Consider the following 20,543-nt stretch of genomic DNA (forward strand, 5'->3'; position numbering starts at 1 on the left):
TACCTGTCAATTGCTATGAATACCTTCGAATTCAACTTTTGGGTTAAAGTTCTCTGTAAGCATGGCTATACCAGGTGTGCCACGTGTGGGAATGTGTGCAAGTGTCCAGTACTTCTCCGATACTTGTGCAAGCCCCGTGCCCGCGGCGTCGCGTCTCGTGATGTTGCAATTAGCACGCCCATGTCTGTTTCCGCTGGGTTCCGCTCATCTGGCATAATCTTTATTGACCAAAACTCATTTCGCATAACTCGTATGGTCTAAACTTTTTTGGCCGAACCATCACTTTGCCAAGACTTATGTGGCATAAGGCTCGTTTCGTCTAAAACTCTTTAGGCACAATCTTTAAACACCTAAGTTTCGTTTGCTCAAATTTATGTTCGTCTATACCTATGTATAATCTTGTTTCTCCTAATGTTATCTTAATAAATAATATATTAAGTATGTAGTAAATGTACTAATTGTGGTATTTTTCTCCTACATCCCGAAAATCACGATATTGTATGATCAAAAAAACGAAAGTTAACGACCAATATAATTATTACAAACCACATGAGATCGAAACCTAAAAATAGGTGCGACGACGAGCAAAGCGAGGAGGAGCGTGTTATGTGCACATGTTCATCAAAACCAAAGCGGAGCGCAGCGAAGCGGAGCGGAGCGTTTTCCAAACAGCGGAAACAATACAAGGCACAAAAAAAAAAAAAAAACACGCACTCACGCCTTGTACTAATGTACTCCCTTGCGGGGTAGGCAGAGGTGCATTGCTGCACCCACTTTTCGCCAGAGTGTTATGTTAGTCCCAATGTAATAGGGGGCGGGCCTATTGCCATTTTACGGGCACATCCAAGACCTGAGAACAAATATCTGTGTTTAAACAAATATCTGCCCCAGCCGGGAATCGAACCCGGGACCATCGGCTCAGTAGTCAGGGTCACTAACCACTACGCCATTCGGTCGCCTTTATTACTTTGTATAAACCTATGCCATAGCATTATTAGGCTATTCAAGATTTGGCCATACCATTATTAGGCTAAACAATGTTATGCGAAATAACTTTTGACTAAACGAGATTTATGCCATACGATTTTCGGCGTAACGAGACTTTGACCAAACGTTACTATGCAATACGAGATTAGGCAAAAAAATCTTATGCCAAAAAAGGTAGAACCGTTTCCGCTATTTATGCTGTCTCATTTACTTGGTTGGCATCGCCTGCGACTACTTCTGCAAGATCAAAACTGTCCATTACACGCCATGGCAGTTTCTTTATTCCATAATGTATCTCTTCAATGTTCACAATGTGCAGCTTATCTAAAAACTGCAGCGTCATCATAATTATATTGTTTGAAAAATAACGTCATACTTCGGTCATTCAGCGTCCAATCTTTATAGCTCTGGTTCTGCGCACGTGAGACCATTTTATTGTATTCGTTATTTTGCCAATACTTTTATGTATTATTTATGAGGACGATGCAGCGATACTTAAATTAACTTTCAAATTGACACATGTTAGAATACTAAACGTGTGCCATATGGAATTCTATTTGGTTGTTAACATTATTTCATTAGCGTCAGCTGTATAAATGTCAATGAAACATTTAGCAATTGATTGAATGCTGCAACTGCATAATTTTCGCAGCCATCTTCGAGGATCGTATCAATTGCCATTATTGTAATGCCTTTGACACAAATAACTTATACATTGTAACTTGTAAATGCCAACTCTAAAGCCTGTAAATTTTGCTGGAAAATATAGTTGTATTCCTTACACAAGAGATGTTTATGTCGACGGACGGTGTCACTGTCCATTCTATCGACTCTTCCTACTAAAGTTCCATAAAAGGTTATAACGAGTATGTAATTTAGTGGCAGTCGTCAAAGTAACGCCTTGCAAGAGATAGTGAATCGGGCCCGTGTGGGAAAGTTGCTCGCCGAGACACCAGTAATTGCGTATGATTTCACCTCCGCGCCGCGTACGACTCATGCGTAAGAGTCTATTGCCACCGCCGGTGTCTTTCTTTTGTACAACCTCTTCTATGTTTGCAAATGCTTACATCACATCACTTGTCATTTCAATAATGTCGTTGAAAAAGATGCCGTCTTCTTAAATCTTAAAATATCAATGATCACGATAACGTTCTTAGCTCCAATGCTATTACAACTCTAAGGAGTATATTTACTTCCCCACTTAACGTTAACAACGTTTTTTTCCCCTTTACACCTTTGACTAGAGGACGTAATGTCACGGTCAGAACCGGTATGAGACGTGTCAAGAGATGGGATACTTAAATATCTACGATTATGCTTATTTAATACGCGACCTCGAATATATGTACCTACAGACTTATTTCCGTACAATTGTCTTGAGATTTACCTACGGTAAAAACAATACTTGTCTTGATAATTAGCTATGTTTTAGCTTGTCTATCTCTACAGCAAGTCTTCAACATTTAAATTTTTACCATTATTTGAAATCTTAAGATTTCGTTTACAGTTTGTGTATACGGCGATACACATCTATTTAGCACTCCTCAAAGTAAACTAGTTTTTAAAACTTGTTCTAAACCAATTCAATGGATTCGTCAAATACTCAGAATAGTTGACTGGAAATATATATTTTTTCTATTCCCCAACCACATCTGCGTTAAACTCGTCATTTGGTAGTGCTAGTGATTAGGTTCACATACCGTCAGCGTCAACAGCCACATGTTTGATGTTTCATGAGATCACTCGTAATCATCACTCGCAAAATGTCTAATTCTGTCTTGTCTTCATTTGTTCTAGATTACTCTACATGAAATAAATGTTGTTAGCCAACAGCGACATAAAGTTCGTTATTTTTCAGTTTCCGATTAAATATTGATGTAAGTGATTCATTTTCATTGTTGCCGTAAGCTTTCTAAACAATCCGTGCATGTATTATGTCGGTGCTGAATCACTTGATGCGAAATGAATCATTTATTTACAGAGGGGATTTTGATAAGAGAGCCTACGAAATCTCTCACTATGAAAACAGTCCCAGTTACAGAACCAGAGCGACCATGATTGTTAGTAGTAGTAATAATGAAATTCATGTTCTTGTCTTGATTCGAAACTATGGCGTCCAACGGCAGTTCTAATTCATCTGTCGTTGCTTTGATTCTCTAATGGCTGCCAGTTCTCAGTGGAGTTATATTGTGTTTCTGTACAGATCGGCTCCACATTTATATTCAACAGTGTAGACGTGTGTGTTTGTTCGCACGCGATATGCGCGGCGTTCTCCCAGCGCGTACGGAATGTCGCTTTTTGTCGTTCTCGCACAATCACGCTTATCGCGATATTGCGGACACCTTCGTAAAGATATCCTCCAGATCATGTATTGTGGCGCTGGTGTCTTCGTGAGTGGATTTTTCACTGAGCCCCCAATGAGGTTTCCGATTGCCGCCGCCAGTGTCCTTGTCGGGTACTAGATACGGCCCCGATATTTGCGTGACGCCCGCTGCTGTTGCATCACGATGACAAGTTACTTGTACATGCGCTGCAGCTATCTCGACTGTAGCTATTTGACTAATGTTCTCCAAGTATTTAGGTAAACGGTGCAAAGGAATGTTGAATTTGAGAAATCGATAAGTAAGTTGGTTAATCGCACAATAAACCCTTTATCGCATTTAACTAGCGTTTGAAGTATTTCGCCTCGCTGCATACCTACAACACCTACGAGTACCATAGCTCTACTTGATTTATAGTATTTAGATAAGCGTAGTTTTAGTGAAAACGTACACCTTCACCTTGACGATATTAGATATCAGATAATTGCTTTAACGTTATCAACCACACACCGAATTCCGCAACACGCGTTGGAATTCAATCTACTACTTGTAATCACTCTTGATTCAGCATGGGTCTCAATCCGCATCGCGCTTGATTCAGCGTGGACGAACTGCGCAGATTGTGAATGAATTCGCATGGAAGATGCAGGTAGATTTAGTTTCTCGTGGAGGAGTCACATGGTAGGCGCAGCGGCGGCGAGGCGCGACGGCTCGCGGCCGCATGACCTCGTTCCCACGAGCTGAATGGATCTGCCTCCATCATTGACCAGGTGCGACTGCGGTGACCTTTACTAGACACGTCGCCACAATGGCTCATCGCGTCCTTGGACAACTGGTTTTGATTCGCCGTTCGACAGGTGCCGCCGAGATTAGAGATAGACGATTAGTTTGTGTAGGCCTAATATTAGGCTTGCTTCATTCGAATGCCGGTTACATCGGTTACAACTTGAGATCTGTAAATTGGAGGTTTGGTGCCCCTCAAGGGTGTATTCTTGGTCCGTTTCCATTCCCAGTTGTTGTCAATGACTTTCTGTTTTATTAAATTCCAAACAAGCTTTTTCATATGTACCTACATGTTTTTCTTGAACCACAAGCGACATAATTTGATAAATCTTACGCAGAGTTATGTGAACCGGTTTATGTTGGCGGTATTCGATGAAAGTCTGCGGAGACCGCCAGCGCATGGAAATGACCTTGCCGACCTCTTTCCACTTCCACTAGCCAAGTTTACAATCACAAATGTCGTGACATCTCTGAACGCAAGTGGATCGTGTGATAACATTATTGGGTTTTCCATTAAGTACTCCATAGTTTGCGGTTTTCATTGTATTGTATTGCAATGACGTAAAAACCAAGTAGGTATTAAACTCTGCTCAGTCATGAATTTCAACATCTAGTTATTATAAGTCATTAAAAATGTTAACGAGCTAATGATCCTGAAGTGCCTTCACACTAGACAAGGGTCGCGGAGGTGCCATGGCGACGTTGTCCGCCAACTAGGTTACAGTGAGACGAGTGACGTGTGTCCCGCTCGCACGCGGCCAGTGATTGGTCAAACCCGCTCCGGTGCGTGTGCACTAGAACTCATGGTGAAGAGAAAATGCCTTAAACAGTTTGCAAGTTTCACATCTTCACTTCACTTGTAGGGATCAAGTGTTTTAGGCCCAGACAGCGAGGAATGTAGAGTCATTTGCATGTTACGTGCCGGCTTTTACCTCCAGCTTATCGTTACGGCATCTTGAATGGAGAATCTTTTAAATCGAGGTCAGACTGTACCGATTAAGATAAGACGTTTTTGGAGTAGGTTTTCTTCGGCTCGCTTAGCGTACCTACCAGGGCTGCAGAAGTGGTGTGTGGGTAACCGTTGTCTCCGGCATGCGCGCGCAAGAACAGCTGATTGTGCAGCGGCGGGGTCGATGGCCGTACTTTCGCCTCTCCCACGATTGGATGCCGTTGCTCAATTCGCAGCTGGGCCGCTAGCCTGCTGCTCGTGTGTGCCACCCACTCGGCCACCATCTCTAGGAGTCTGCAATGCGTATGCGTGTGGGGCCGGCAGGTGTCATACATTATATTGTGTGCGTTTTCAAATACGCAAATAAGCGATATCATACGAAATATAAAATAATAGTATCGTGTGCAAGTGGAAGAAAGTTACTAACATGAATACATTTCTGACTTCAGGAATTTTAGAACGGGAACTATATTTCTTGCCAGCAAAGTTTATTTTTGTCATCAACTTGTATCAGCAAATTAATAGATCAACCGCAACAATATATTTTTGTCCTCAAATAAATAAAAAGTGTCCTCTGGTATGAATCAGAAAATAATATCAATACAAAAATCTAAAATAATAGATGGATTGCCAAAAAATTTGAGTTCATTACATAAATAAAAACTTTGTATGCAGAATATTATTTTTGCTCCTCAAATAATAACTGCGCCCGCAGAATAGTAGATTTGCCAGCAAATATATTGACTCTAGGTCGCATGTTGCGATTTCTTTTTAATTCATATTTTATCAGCATTGCAGTAGTTACATTATGATTGGTCCAGTTATTAAAACATTATAATTCGTTAGCAATTTAATACATGAGTTTACAAATTAGCGGAGACGGTGCTATGGAGAGAGCTATGCTTGGAGTTTCTCTGATGGATCGTATCAGAAATGAGATTATCCGTCAGAGGACCAAGGTTACCGACATACTTAGCTGTCAAAATATGCAAGCTGAAGAGGCAGTGGGCTGGTCATATCTGCCGAAGAACCGATAACCGTTGGGGTAGACGGGTTCTCGAGTCGAGACCACGAACAGGCAAACGGAGCGTGGGACGCCCTCCTGCCCGCTGGACTGACGATCTTAGGCGGATAGCCGATAGTGGTTGGATGAGGAAGGCAGAGGACCGAATGTTGTGGCACTCCTTGGGAGCGGATCTATCTCCACCAGTGGATGATTATTGGCTGATGATGATGATGATGAAAAGAGGAAGTTTAAGTTTTAATTAGGTACAATAAGATTGCTTTTGATTAGAAGAAGATTAAGGTTTAAGTTATAATTAGAAGAAGGTTGTTTATGTTGTTTTTAATTAAGAATATTGATGATTTAAACTTAATTTTTTGTTTCATTTAAATATTAAACATAACATCGAGTTATGTGGACATACCTATTAAAATATATACATAAATGTTAACTTGCCACTTGATCATAAATCCCGGCAATTTTAAGTGATTAATTGTTGAATTGATTTAAAATTGTTTGGGGGCAAAAATTTGCTGGCAAATCTACTATTTTGCCTTCAAACCTATTATTTAGCAAATTCAAAACGGATTTAATTGGCGATCGTTTAAATGACACCCTTTTAGAACATGTTTAATTGATTAAGAAGCAATGGTGTCAAGGCACATTCCTGAGGTAGACTCCATAGATAATCGCAACCTTCTATTACTTGTTAGGAATGTTCCTTGTAGAGAGCGTCGGTGGACCAGTGGGTTATACAAATTAACATGTCTTGTCAACAAAAGTTAGGCACGTGTGAACTATGGTACGGAATATGTAAGATGACATTCTCTTTTACTAACGCGATGTTAAAGCCCAGGTGATGTAATTGTAGTGATAGTAGAAAACTTCAACAGCTTCTATTTGATCTTATGTCCCAAACATATCTGATATGTCCTCAAAAGTCATTTTGTCAAAACCCTAAGAGCTTTAACAAAAACCGTTAATCCCAAAGCCGGACACGATAATAGAGAAGACGGCGCGATGCATCGGCACAGCAGTGCGGAGGATGGTGTCTCCCTCCGGTGATGACTATGATGAGGAGGCGGAGGCCGAGGCGGCGTACGATAGGGCCGACGACATGGTAAGAGTGGCGCGTGAGGCTGTAGTCGCGCTAGATGCTAGTGACAACCCTGGAGTAGATGAAGTTGAACGTTCCAGATTCAAATTTGGATATGGAGATTTGTTTTTGTGTGTCAGACAAAATGGCGTCATGAGGTGTGACATCTAGATCGTTTTGTGGTATATCTTAAAAAGAGGATTGTAGCCGATAGATGCGCTAAAATGCGATAAAAATCTGTCTAAATGGTCTTCTTTACTGCACCAGCTAGTTCTTGTTAATCGTCATCTTAGAGCAATAGCTCTACTTAATTCATTTAGTAGTCAGGTCATACAAGTGAGAGATGAAATGACTCATCGGTGCTATAGCTACAAGATGCAGCTAGATTGGCTTGGTTTAATGTATGACTAGTGGAATTTCTGGTTTCGGAATAAGTAGCTCGCTAGATATAAAATTAACGGTCCACGTATTACTGCTATATTGCCCTTCGTTTGAACATGAGCTGATTTGGTTTTATTGATATAAGTAAGCTAAAGCTAAGTCGTAATGTTATTTATTCTAGTCATAGTTTTATTGCTAAATTTTATGCTATAACATTTTATGATTTTGAATCATGCATTCTTGTAACATGAATATTATTATTATTGTTTCTTTCTTTACTCATAGTCATATCATAATATTTTAGATGTATTTATAAGTAAGAGAGCGTTTTTTTTCTTTCTGTTGGCTGGTTACTTTTAAAGTGGAATATGACGAATGCCAATGGAACGTATTTGAGGTTCAAATAATCAATCTTTAAGGTTACAGGTGTGTAAGCACATTATAGTAATGATGATGCTAGTTAGAAATAACTCTAAAACAATATTCAATTGTTAGCTTAGGCTGAGGCTGAGGCCCAAGGGAATAAATATTAACATTAATATATATAAAATGAATATATTGCCCTTGGCTATAACTCGCTATTGCAAACATGATTATTATTATTATCTTTGAATTTCGCGAACACTTATACACATCGAGATATGTTTTAAGCTAATACAGATAAACCACGTTTATTTCTTAAAACACGCCCTTAGAGGTAAAGCAAGGAATGTGAAGTGAGAAGGTACGGCCAGTCCTCCGCACTAATGGACTTACACTAATCCAATGCCTTTACAAAGGGCAGGCTCGATTTTCACTATTCGTGTCAGCAGATAAGTGCCTAATGAATTTTACATAATTATTACTCCATAACTTTTCCTAACTGGTACTATTAACAGTGAAGATAAATTATTTGAAAAACTGACTTTCAAAGTCTTGAAATATTGTCTTTTTTATGTAACCACAAGAGGTTTTATATTAGTTCCATTATCGTTCGGCATTTGCTGTAAAACATACTGAAGTTATATTTGCTGCTAACAATTCAACCTATGATCCAGTACATAAATATATTTTTTACGATCTTAAAATATGATAACAATAAAATAATAAATAACTCAGTATGAATTGCAAATTACACTCAATATTTCTCTTTTTATCTAACCCGGGTTTGATAAATGTCGCATGCCGATATCACCTACACCTGGATTCTTAAACCATTTCGTATTCTTCAAGTCTCCGAAGAAGGCCCTAACTCTTTTACTATATGTATCTATATAGGGTGATCGAATTACCTTCACTTGACGAAAGCTAAAATGTTACAGAAGTGACAGAAGGCCCTATAGGTTGTTTGTCAGCTTGTGTAAGAGATGAATTGTAATTAATGATTGCCTGTTTTGATGCCCTCCCCGGACGGACCTCGATCCCGCGACACACAAAGTCAGGGTCGCTACCTTTCTCCAGATGGGTAAGCTATGACACCATCAGGGGTATTCTGTGGACACAGTTTATTTAGATTATAGTATCTGGTATAAAGCACTTTTGCAATTCGGGAAATGTAGAATTGAAGGAATGTTTCCAATATGAACATAAATTTACAACAAAATTTGACTCCTTTCCTATCTGTCTTGGAAAGCGTATGGTCCCTGAATTGTAGTTTTATGGTGTATCGTAATAATAATTTTCGACTCTGATTTGTCACTAAGTCACCATCAGAATACTTTGCATGGACCATAGACTAAATAAACACAACTGTTTCCTGAGAATAACCCCTTGTGTCTGTATTGTGTGGTGTGCTGTGATAGTGTTATTTATTATTTTGCACGGGTAGTGTGATGACTTCCCAGCACGATATGAAGTGTCAGTCGGCGGGCACTAGACGTGGAATATGAAGCGTTTGCACTTTCACTCGGTGCTGTAACATGCCCATGTATCTTCAGCTGCTGATGGAATATCAATGGAGATTGTGGTTTTAAGGATGCCACAGTAAATGCCCTGTCGAAATTAGTACCTACGTGATGTAAAATATTTTAAGAGATGTTATGTGTCCATTTTCTTTATTTCAGTTAGTTTAGCATGATACGACCTGTAATATTTATTAGCGACGTCCCCAATAGATTCACAGCCAGTCGAGTATTACTATACTACCTCCCAACCCCATTTCCCTAAGCGAGAGAATCGCTGCGGTATTGTCGCCTTTTCACGTATCATTCCCTCTATGAAAGAAATAACAGGATGCCTTCGCACCAATATCGTCGCGATTCTCTCCACCACCACTACCTGTGTGGAAGTGGTTATCACCTCTAGTAGGTACTCTTTTTCATTACCACAGCACTTGTCTCTTTATAATTTTATTTGTTTGTGTGTATAGGATACAAGTTTTTCTGTAGGAATGAAATTCATGTTTTATCTATCTAATGATAGCTGTTCTTCAGCCAGAAATTCTGATTTTAGAAATATCAAAACCTTAGTTTTTTTTCACATGAAATTCGATTTTATGAGTGCCCGGAAATGACATTTATTTATAGCAAAATGTATAGTTTGACAGCGTTAAAATTAAAATTTCTGCCTTCAGAATCGGCATCAATGTTTATCTATCTGCCATGTCTGACCACTGCTGGTGTGTGTTGCAGGTGATGCAGCAGGACGTGAAGAAGGAGAACCCGCTGCAGTTCAAGTTCCGCGCCAAGTTCTACCCGGAGGACGTGGCCGACGAGCTCATCCAGGAGATCACGCTCAAGCTCTTCTACCTGCAGGTCAGTCACAGCGACAGTTACAAATAGGATTTTTGTGTCAAGTCAGTCCGTGACTTTACATAGGGTTCTAGCTGAAAACCAGCGCTATGGCCTCCCATAGCATCAAGCTGAGCTAGAACCCGTTTCATCACCGGGAAGCAATATTCATGCTCATTTTATATTACGTTTTATTTTACTTTCTTTCGTTATTGCACTAAATTTTAACTCACACAATGGACACAATTATTGAATGGTACAAATGGCAGTCTTACTATCATTCAGTAATTTAAGCTCACTGGGCGACAAAAATACAGTTTAAACAGGGTGCGTAATTCTGAACCACTTTTGGACCTTTTGGTTCAGGAGTTGTCTATCAAAACTGCCACATATTTATTATCTGAGACACTGAAGTTACCTTGTTAGGTCTATAATATCCACAGTAATTCACGGTTATATTCGATGCTATAATGTTCATTCATCCGTAATGTGATTATTAAATCCATTCAACCCTTTATACTGTCTGTCGGTCACAGCACTCGCTCACAAATAATATGATTATGAGGTTTAAAACAATTGAGTTTGTGACTACTGCGTTAATTATTATTATCCTTTGTCCTGTAATGCGATGATTCATTACTCTGGACATGTAAAATTAACCACTTTGCTTCCTTAATTGTAGTAGATAGACTAAATTTTGCCCTAAAACTATTTGGATAACTAAAAACAATGCAATTATTATTATGATTACTAAAGCTAACTATAGATTTACATGTTGTAATAGTGTATTCATAGTTCGCGAGATAATCCTTCATTATTATGTGAGACTATTTATAGAAATCAAGCACTGTGCGATAAACATATTCGTATGTAGGAGTTAATTTTGCAGTTCTATTCATGATTGTAGCAAAAAGTAATTAAAGTATAATTATTTATTTAATTTGAATCCGTATATTATATTGATTAAATAAAAATACCTCGAGTAATTTAAAATAAATACAATTTTTTATACGGAAATGAGTTATTTGTCTTGTGGCAAGATTTCTAAAAGAACAACGAACTGTTTGTATGTTTATCTACAATCGTAGTTAAACAATAAATAATTACATTTGGTTTCCGTGTCAACAAAGCCTGTTTCCATATAAACAGAGAGTGTTGTGTGCCACTCTGATAACGCCTATCGCAATCACAACGTTACTTTGTGTTATGTAAGTGTTTTGGGAATGAAATAGTAAAACAGTTATTCTTATTTATTTGTGTCTACTTCCATGCATTTTATTTGAAATACTTTTTATGGGAACCTTGAATAGACTTTCAAACAGATACATAAATAACTACTTAATAATGTAGTTACTCACATAATCAGTTGTCTCTCCTTTTTAACCCTTAACGCAAAAAAACGGCTTACTATAAGTATTCTCGTGTCTGTATGTTTGTGTATCTGCCTCTGTGGCCATGTTCCAAAACAGCTCAACAGATTTAATTTTTTTCCAAAATCGGTTCGTCTACTTTGTACTATCTTCAATACATAATACCTAATACAATCTATTTACAATTTTGTATACACATTTCTAACCTCCCCCCCCGTACCCAGGTGAAGAACGCGATCCTGTCGGACGAGATCTACTGCCCGCCGGAGACGTCGGTCCTGCTCGCGTCGTACGCCGTGCAGGCGCGCCACGGAGACCACGCGCCCGCGCTGCACGCGCCCGGCTTCCTCGCCAACGACAGACTGTTGCCCCAGCGCGTCACCGACCAGCACAAGGTGAGCTCTACTGCCTAGCACATAGGGACCACATTGCCGCTGCACGCGCCCGGCTTCCTCGCCAACGACAGACTGTTGCCGCAGCGCGTCACCGACCAGCACAAGGTGAGCTCTACTGCCTAGCACATAGGGACCACATTGCCGCTGCACGCGCCCGGCTTCCTCGCCAACGACAGACTGTTGCCGCAGCGCGTCACCGACCAGCACAAGGTGAGCTCTACTGCCTAGCACATAGGGACCACATTGCCGCTGCACGCGCCCGGCTTCCTCGCCAACGACAGACTGTTGCCGCAGCGCGTCACCGACCAGCACAAGGTGAGCTCTACTGCCTAGCACATAGGGACCACATTGCCGCTGCACGCGCCCGGCTTCCTCGCCAACGACAGACTGTTGCCGCAGCGCGTCACCGACCAGCACAAGGTAAGCTCTACTGCCTAGCACATAGGGACCACATTGCCGCTGCACGCGCCCGGCTTCCTCGCCAACGACAGACTGTTGCCGCAGCGCGTCACCGACCAGCACAAGGTGAGCTCTATTGCCTAGCACATAGGGACCACATTGCCGCTGCACGCGCCCGGCTTCCTCGCCAACGACAGACTCCTGCCCCAGCGCGTCACCGACCAGCACAAGGTGAGCTCTACTGCCTAGCACATAGGGACCACATTGCCGCTGCACGCGCCCGGCTTCCTCGCCAACGACAGACTGTTGCCGCAGCGCGTCACCGACCAGCACAAGGTGAGCTCTACTGCCTAGCACATAGGGACCACATTGCCGCTGCACGCGCCCGGCTTCCTCGCCAACGACAGACTGTTGCCGCAGCGCGTCACCGACCAGCACAAGGTGAGCTCTACTGCCTAGCACATAGGGACCACATTGCCGCTGCACGCGCCCGGCTTCCTCGCCAACGACAGACTGTTGCCGCAGCGCGTCACCGACCAGCACAAGGTGAGCTCTACTGCCTAGCACATAGGGACCACATTGCCGCTGCACGCGCCCGGCTTCCTCGCCAACGACAGACTGTTGCCGCAGCGCGTCACCGACCAGCACAAGGTGAGCTCTACTGCCTAGCACATAGGGACCACATTGCCGCTGCACGCGCCCGGCTTCCTCGCCAACGACAGACTGTTGCCGCAGCGCGTCACCGACCAGCACAAGGTCAGTAAAAAGGCACCAGCTCAGCATGTGCTGTGGACAGTATGGGTACAGCGTTGGTTTCAGGTACACTCTTATGTCAAATACATAGAGACTAGGGAATAATATATCCAATGACATAGCGAGTCAGACCGTAAAGTCAGCTATGATGCACACTAATGAGAAAGACAGAGGCCACATTGCCGCACTGAACGCGCCAGGGTTCCTGTCCATACAGACTTGACAATAGAGTCAATAGTATCACCCAGTCCTTCGTCACTCTGCCCACGCTTCTAAAAAGAGAGAACCCGGCATAAAACATTTAATATTTCGTCTCCTTAAGATGCCATCAACTAGGCTTACATCGACTATAATGACATGTGTAACAGCTCTATGGTGGTAACTTTGAACCATTCGGCGAGGTTTTGTAGCCAGTCAGTTCTACTACAGCTAGGTCTTCTCTTGTCTTGTATCCTTGCAATATCTGTTGAAGGAAAGCATCATATTTTTCATGGCATCTTCACGAACTTTGTTATAAGTACAAAGTACTATTTTCTGTTCTGTTCTCTGTGTCTAACTAAGTCTTTATTTCTCTATGTATCTAACTAAACCCTTTAACCCTTTTCTCCGCAGATGTCCCGTGAGGAATGGGAGCAGAGCATCAGCAACTGGTGGCAGGAACACCGCGGCATGTTGCGCGAGGACGCCATGATGGAGTACCTGAAGATAGCTCAGGACCTCGAGATGTACGGAGTCAACTACTTCGAGATCCGCAACAAGAAGAACACGGAGCTGTGGCTGGGGGTGGACGCGCTGGGGCTGAATATCTATGAGAAGGATGATAAGTGAGTGTTCTTCTTTCTTTTGGTCATAGTTGGTATTATAAAAGCGCTAGACGGTAACTGTAGCTTGACAAAAAAGGGACGAACGAGAGCTGTAATACTATCGGTATATAAGTTTTGTAGTAATAGGTTATAGTTGGTACGTTTAAAGCGCTAAGGGTGGCTCTAGATTAGCAAATAAAGGATGAACGAGAGCTGTAATGCTATCGCCATCGATACAACAAGGTAGAGTCTTAGCGTAGCGAGGCCATGATGGAGTACCTCAAGATAGCTCAGGACCTCGAGATGTACTACTTCGTGAGTCAACTACTTCGAGATCCGCAACAAGAAGAACACGGAGCTGTGGCTGGGAGTTGACGCGTTGGGGCTGAATATCTATGAGAAGGATGATAAGTGAGTGGGTTTTTTTATGTAGTTATAGTTAGTTGGCATGTTAGAAGTGCTGATTATTGCTCTAGCTTAGTAAATAAAGAACGAAACAGCTGTAATGCTGTCGGTATCGATACAACAAGGTAGTCGTTGTTAGCGTAGCAGCGTTCTGTAAGTGCAGGATACAGGGTAAAATGAAGGCCGTCTAGCTTCCGTCGTGAAAAGACCTCATAAGCTACGAAGACTTCATACAGCGCAATTTTCATACATATGATTTTGGGACTTATGTTGGGATGTTAAAATCGTATGAAAGTAACTCTGACATCATTAGCGTCATAAGGTTCTATTCATCATAAGATGTAGTGGGAAGTGATGTATTTTTATATGACCCGCAAACATTACATAAGTTATTTACATAATTCATTATTATTAATAGCGATTAGTCGCTGTAGTAAGTAATTGGTAGTGATTATCTTATCGCACCTGAATCTTGCTTGGCAGAGATTTATACACGCAAATATTCCATCAATCAATGTTATTATCTTTCTTTGACTTATTTCCTTACTATGCAATAATTACGTCATAAAAATTAAACGAAAACTGATTTTATACTGATTACAATATGTTTCCAGCTGTGAGATGATTAGGAGTTTTTTGGATGACAATTCGTTATTTATACATTTCGGACAGAAATTCTCTTGACGTTCAACAGATGTTATAGATTCTGAACCTTTGTTAGCTCTAATCAAACAAAATCGAAGGTTAATTCATCATAATTACTTAGAGAGATTTATCTAGAACTGTAATTTTGCTCACCCCCCAAAATATCACCACAATATTCTCAAACCTAACCCTCTCCCCTCCACAGACTGACGCCAAAAATCGGCTTCCCGTGGTCGGAAATCCGCAACATCTCGTTCAACGACCGCAAGTTCATCATCAAGCCGATAGACAAGAAGGCGCCAGACTTCGTGTTCTTCGCGCCACGAGTTCGTGTGAACAAGCGTATACTGGCGCTGTGCATGGGCAACCACGAGCTGTACATGCGCAGGCGCAAGCCGGACACTATTGATGTGCAGCAGATGAAGGCACAGGCTAGAGAGGAGAAGATGGCTAAGCAACAGCAGAGGTTCGTTCTGACTTAACTTGTTTCAATAAAGAAATGTTTATGTTAACTTGACTGAGGCGTATAAGGCAATAGAATTTTCATGGGCCACAGACTAACCAAAATTAAAGCCATAAAGAGATTTGTTGTCTATATATGTGTGTGAGATGATTGTTGAGTGGTATAATTAAGTTTGTAAGGTGGAGCGTATTCCAAGACATATCCATCCAGTCAGCCTGAAAAACCCTCGTTTGTGTGTTCATGTGTTTTCCTTGCGGTTGCCTCATATGTCCTATGTTCTAAGAAGAACTTCATAGCAATGTTTAGCCCCAAAACCAACCAGTAATTAATCACCTATTTCGTGTTTTCCTATAAAATTCATGTAAAATGTAGCGCATGTTATACCGTAAGTAACCGTACGTAATCCCTAACAGAGAGAAGCTGCAGCTGGAGATCGCGGCGCGCGAGAGGGCCGAGAAGAAGCAGCAGGAGTACGAAGACCGGCTGCGACACATGCAGGAGGAGATGGAGCGCTCGCAGGTAACACACAGACACACATACATTTACATAGGTAACTTCGTCTATGTGTAATGGAACATTCATGTCAATTCTAAAGACATACATTTTTGTTTTAGCGATGTCAAACTATAATTTTTGCTAGTGGAAAATGAGACTTACAAAAAAAGAGTCGAATTAAAATAAAATTATTTAGATTTTTGATAGCACTAAAATTCGATCCCACGCCTCACGAATGAGACTATCCGATACGCCATCACGACCCTGGGTAGTCAGCAACAGATGCTGATCTGACTTGCCAATCATTTCACCCTAGTCTAGGTATTGTCTTGTCGTAGGTGTCTGTCATTGATACGATAAGAAGTAGTCCATTGTGACAAATTCAGCCAAGAATCTAACTAAAATAAATTCAACGAATAACCACGGAAAACATCGTTAACAATGAAACACGGGTGGTGTTTACAAACATCCTAACAGCGCCATCTACCCCTAACCTCCCACCCCTCTTCCTCAGGCGAACCTCGTCGAAGCCCAGGACATGATCCGGCGGCTGGAGGAGCAGCTGAAGCAGCTTCAAGCGGCCAAGGAGGAGCTGGAACACCGCCAGAACGAACTGCAGGCCATGATGACGCGGCTCGAGGAGACCAAGGTATAGCACAAAAACTAAATCAACATACATCGCGCATAAGATAAAGACTGATGTCTTGTAAATACATAAATAGATTCAATACTCTGGCACAAGACATATCTCATAGAAATATTGTATGTAGATCACGAGATATAATAATGTCGAGTGTTGAGATGATGTCAAGAGAAGGAATCGGTATTAGCTCACGGAATGTTTCGTCCAACTTGGTCCAAGTCTAAAGTCGCCATTTCGTTGGTCGTTTATAAGTATGTACATTGGTATGTTTTTTTCCTATTAAACTACTACCAGCAACCAATTTGACTGAGGTTCAATATTTACATCCACGTCATTAACCTATTAATAAACTGTTTTGCGTTGTTACTGTGCATCCGAAATAAATATCATTTCATTTTCTTTCTTACTAACCCAAATCTTCATCCCAACAGAACATGGAAGCGGCCGAGCGCGCCAAGCTCGAAGAAGAGATCCGCACCAAGCAGGAAGAAGTCTCGCGCATCCAACAAGAGGTGGAGACCAAGGACTCGGAGACCAGGCGTCTGCAGGAGGAGGTGGAGGAGGCACGGCGCAAGCAGGTGAGAAGTAGTGATGAGAGTGGCCGCTAGATGGCACGATGTTTGAAGTTTTTGTGCTGAAGTAGAAGTTCCGAGTTTGGCCGCTTGATGGCAGTGTTACAGGTTTTTGGGTTTCTGGAGTGGAAGGTAGATGTCACAGTGACAAAAACTTACAAACTTAGTACAGACAAAAACGTACAAACTTATTAGAAACGCCTATTTTAAATTATATTTAGGCATAACGCGAAATAGGCAGATTGCGTTTTAGGCACTTTAAAAATACTAGAAGGTTGTCTGAAAGACATTGCACATACTACAAGAGATGGAGACCAAGGACTCGGAGACCAGGCGCCTGCAGGAGGTGGAGGAGGCAAGGCGCAAGCAGGTGAGAAGAAGTTCTGGGGGGAGCCGCTAGATGGCAGGGTTTGAGTAGAAGTTCCGAGTGCGGCCGCTAGATGGCAGGGTTTGAGTAGAAGTTCCGAGAGTGGCGACTAGATGACAGTGTTAGAGGTTTTTGCGTAGAGAAGTTCATGGAGTGGTTGGTAGATGTCGCTGTGTGTAGTGCCTATTGCGTACGTTACGGTTTTGAATGTTATTTATGGAGTGATTGTCCGTAAGAGGTAGCTATTGTTATCTCCAACCTTTTTCAATGAACACTATCAACACCGTAGCTCAGGCTACTTTGGAGTTGGAAGGCCGTACAAATTAACCTCCATATTTTATCATCATTTTCATTGAAGTAAACCCTCATAACATTATCATAATCATTCCCAGGACGAGGCAGCAGCCCTGCTAGCCGCGGCCACGACGCCCGCGCACCACCACGTCTCTGAAAGCGGCGAGGCGGACGCGGCGTCCGACGGCGCGTCCGACAGCGGCGGCGGCGAGCTGTCCCGCGCGCCCGACGACCTCGTGGACCCCGTGCACGAGAGACGCACGCTGCAGCAGCGGAACGAGCGCCTGCATAATCAGCTCAAGGTGAGACACTGATAAAATTGTACCCTGTGCTAGACGCTGTCTTTTTGGCGAACATAAGCTTAAAGTTCCTCTCTGCAACTCGGCGATAGTCTTAGAGTCAGACACCCGAAGATCTGGCGGACTGTAGCACGAATGTCCATAAAATTCCACCCTGCGCTTATAAGACAGTCTTATAGTCAGACGCCCTAAGATCTGGCAAAGAGCGCCAATGTCGCAGTTTATGAACGCAGCTCCAAGTAATAGCTGCTACCGCATTTCGACTGCGTTTTATGTACTTCTATTCTTATATCGGGGCCCGCTTTTACGACCTGTCTCTTCTTACTTTTTTACATAATACATTATATCTTATGTTTTTATTATTTCCCGTCCACAGGCGCTGAAGGAGGACCTGGCGCAGTCGCGCGACGAGACCAAGGAGACGTCCATGGATAAAATCCACCGCGAGAACGTGCGTCAGGGCCGCGACAAGTACAAGACCCTGCGCGAGATCCGCAAGGGCAACACCAAGCGCCGCGTCGACCAGTTCGAGAACATGTAGGCGGTGGCAACCCTGCGTCCACTAACACCCGCATGGACGAAAAGCCCGCAACCCTAAAGGAGAGAGGAAAACTTTTTGGAATAAGGAATAAACATTTGTAGAAAAGAGTATTTTTTGATAATCACACGCCTTGGGATTGCGGGCTTTTTAGTAACGGTTTCTGTAGTTACGGTATTCGGTAAGCACCCGGACAGCTGTTGGTTGGTATTAGACGTTGCGCCTCGCGTTGACCTACAATAGTGCCAAAACACTTTACGATGTAAATTCTGTTGATGCGATTCGATTCTAGCTTAATAACGTGTTAAGTTTAAAAGAATCTATTTTTATTATTACAATTTCTATATATTGGGGGCCGACAGCGTCTAAGCTTGTTCGAGGTATATATTTGTAAGTTGATTGTTTACTTTGAAAGACAAGTATTATTTCCGAATCAGCGGCTGAATTTACGATAAACCGTCCAACGTGATAGTTAGTTGCCGGATTTTAACTTTTGTAACGAAGCAATAGAGGTCAAATTAGAATGGTGGTGCTTACGTGTGTTTAGATACTTGTCGATAGAGTCGGGACTATATGTAAATATTGATTATTACTTAATAGTAATTTTATTTTAGACCGTAATGTGCTATAACCGAATATACAATTTAATTTGGATTCTTGGATTGATAACCGTGAGCTGTTTGTTCTGCATTCGGCACGCAAGGCGCTCAGTTCCTCAGTTTTAATTCGTTTTACATGAATTTTATTCGCTAACAATAATTATATATACTTAAAATACTTAACGGGAAATGTGAGTCAATAAATTGTAGCGCTGTGTGCTCATAAAGTTATTCAGTACTTCTTATTGTGGTAGATATATTTTAATATAGTTTGCCTGTTGATTATGTTAGTGAAGTGGGCGTATACACGATATATGTATTGTATGTATGTACGACCGACGGTCAGTACTGTGTTCATATCTAGATCGGGACCCTTTCTATATATTTACATGAATATAAGCTGCGGTGGGTCTTGTGGCAACCCTGGCGGCCATCTTGCGCCGGTGTTGCCAGGGGCTAAAGGGACGGGGTCAAGCCCCTTATTTATTTTTATAATCATTTATATTATATTCTAGATATAGGAGTTGAATTAGAGCTTCAAAATGTTATCGATCACTTCAGTTTGTTATTTACTTGATGTTTGTTCTGTAAATTGCTGATATTAATATGTATAATGAGCGGCGCAGCGAGCTCGCGCAGTCACATCGGGCCTAATCTACTTATTGTAAGAACAAATTTTAAAATTCGAAATAGCAGTTAAAAATATTTAAAAAGTGTATGCTAAGTGGAAGTGTATAATGTTTTATTTTTTAAGTGAAAAAGGCATTCCATATTATGTTTCTCGGGTTGAGTTGTGTAGCCCGGGCCCAGGCCGGCTCACAGTGCCATGCAGCCCCTCTCCGTCTGTACATACAGCCTGTAGCAGATCCTCTACAACAGTATTCAGCTATTGTTCTTGTCATTATTTTCTAAAATTATACAATACCATGTTGCCTTTCAATCTAGGATGAAACTTTTTCCAATAAAATGTTTAAGTAAATATTCAATTGCGTTTTATTTATTTATCATGACGATTATTGGTTTGTGACGACTTGCACCTTCTGTGTTTTTGTTTTATACCAGCTATTTCCCCTGGTCACAGTTCATTTTAATTAGTACATCGATCGGTGCCAGTCACTGTTAATTAAAAAAATAAGTATATAATTTTAACATTTAAAATTGATTGTTTATATTATTGCTTCTTGAACAAAATAAATATTATTTATAAATTTTAACTACTTATGTCTATGATGATAATAAAAATTTATTTACATTATTACTTCATTCAGTTTTTGT

At 41.6% G+C, this 20,543-nt stretch overlaps 1 protein-coding gene across 2 annotated transcripts in view; it reads left to right on the forward strand.

Moving 5' to 3' along the window:
• LOC105383065 (moesin/ezrin/radixin homolog 1) overlaps window positions 1-20,249 on the forward strand; it is a 34,505-nt gene extending 14,256 nt beyond the window's left edge. For both annotated transcript variants that reach the window (XM_038107841.2, XM_038107823.2), the window contains 9 exons: window positions 10,130-10,252; window positions 11,823-11,993; window positions 13,758-13,969; window positions 15,204-15,464; window positions 15,875-15,980; window positions 16,471-16,605; window positions 17,031-17,177; window positions 17,931-18,134; window positions 18,508-20,249. In XM_038107841.2, coding sequence (XP_037963769.1) covers window positions 10,130-10,252; window positions 11,823-11,993; window positions 13,758-13,969; window positions 15,204-15,464; window positions 15,875-15,980; window positions 16,471-16,605; window positions 17,031-17,177; window positions 17,931-18,134; window positions 18,508-18,672 — 1,524 coding nt within the window. In that variant the 3' untranslated portion in view covers window positions 18,673-20,249. The remainder of the gene's footprint in view (window positions 1-10,129; window positions 10,253-11,822; window positions 11,994-13,757; window positions 13,970-15,203; window positions 15,465-15,874; window positions 15,981-16,470; window positions 16,606-17,030; window positions 17,178-17,930; window positions 18,135-18,507) is intronic.
• Window positions 20,250-20,543: the final 294 nt, after the last annotated feature.

The sequence above is a fragment of the Plutella xylostella genome, chromosome 9 (assembly GCF_932276165.1).
Source record: "Plutella xylostella chromosome 9, ilPluXylo3.1, whole genome shotgun sequence".
NCBI classification, from domain to species: domain Eukaryota; kingdom Metazoa; phylum Arthropoda; class Insecta; order Lepidoptera; family Plutellidae; genus Plutella; species Plutella xylostella.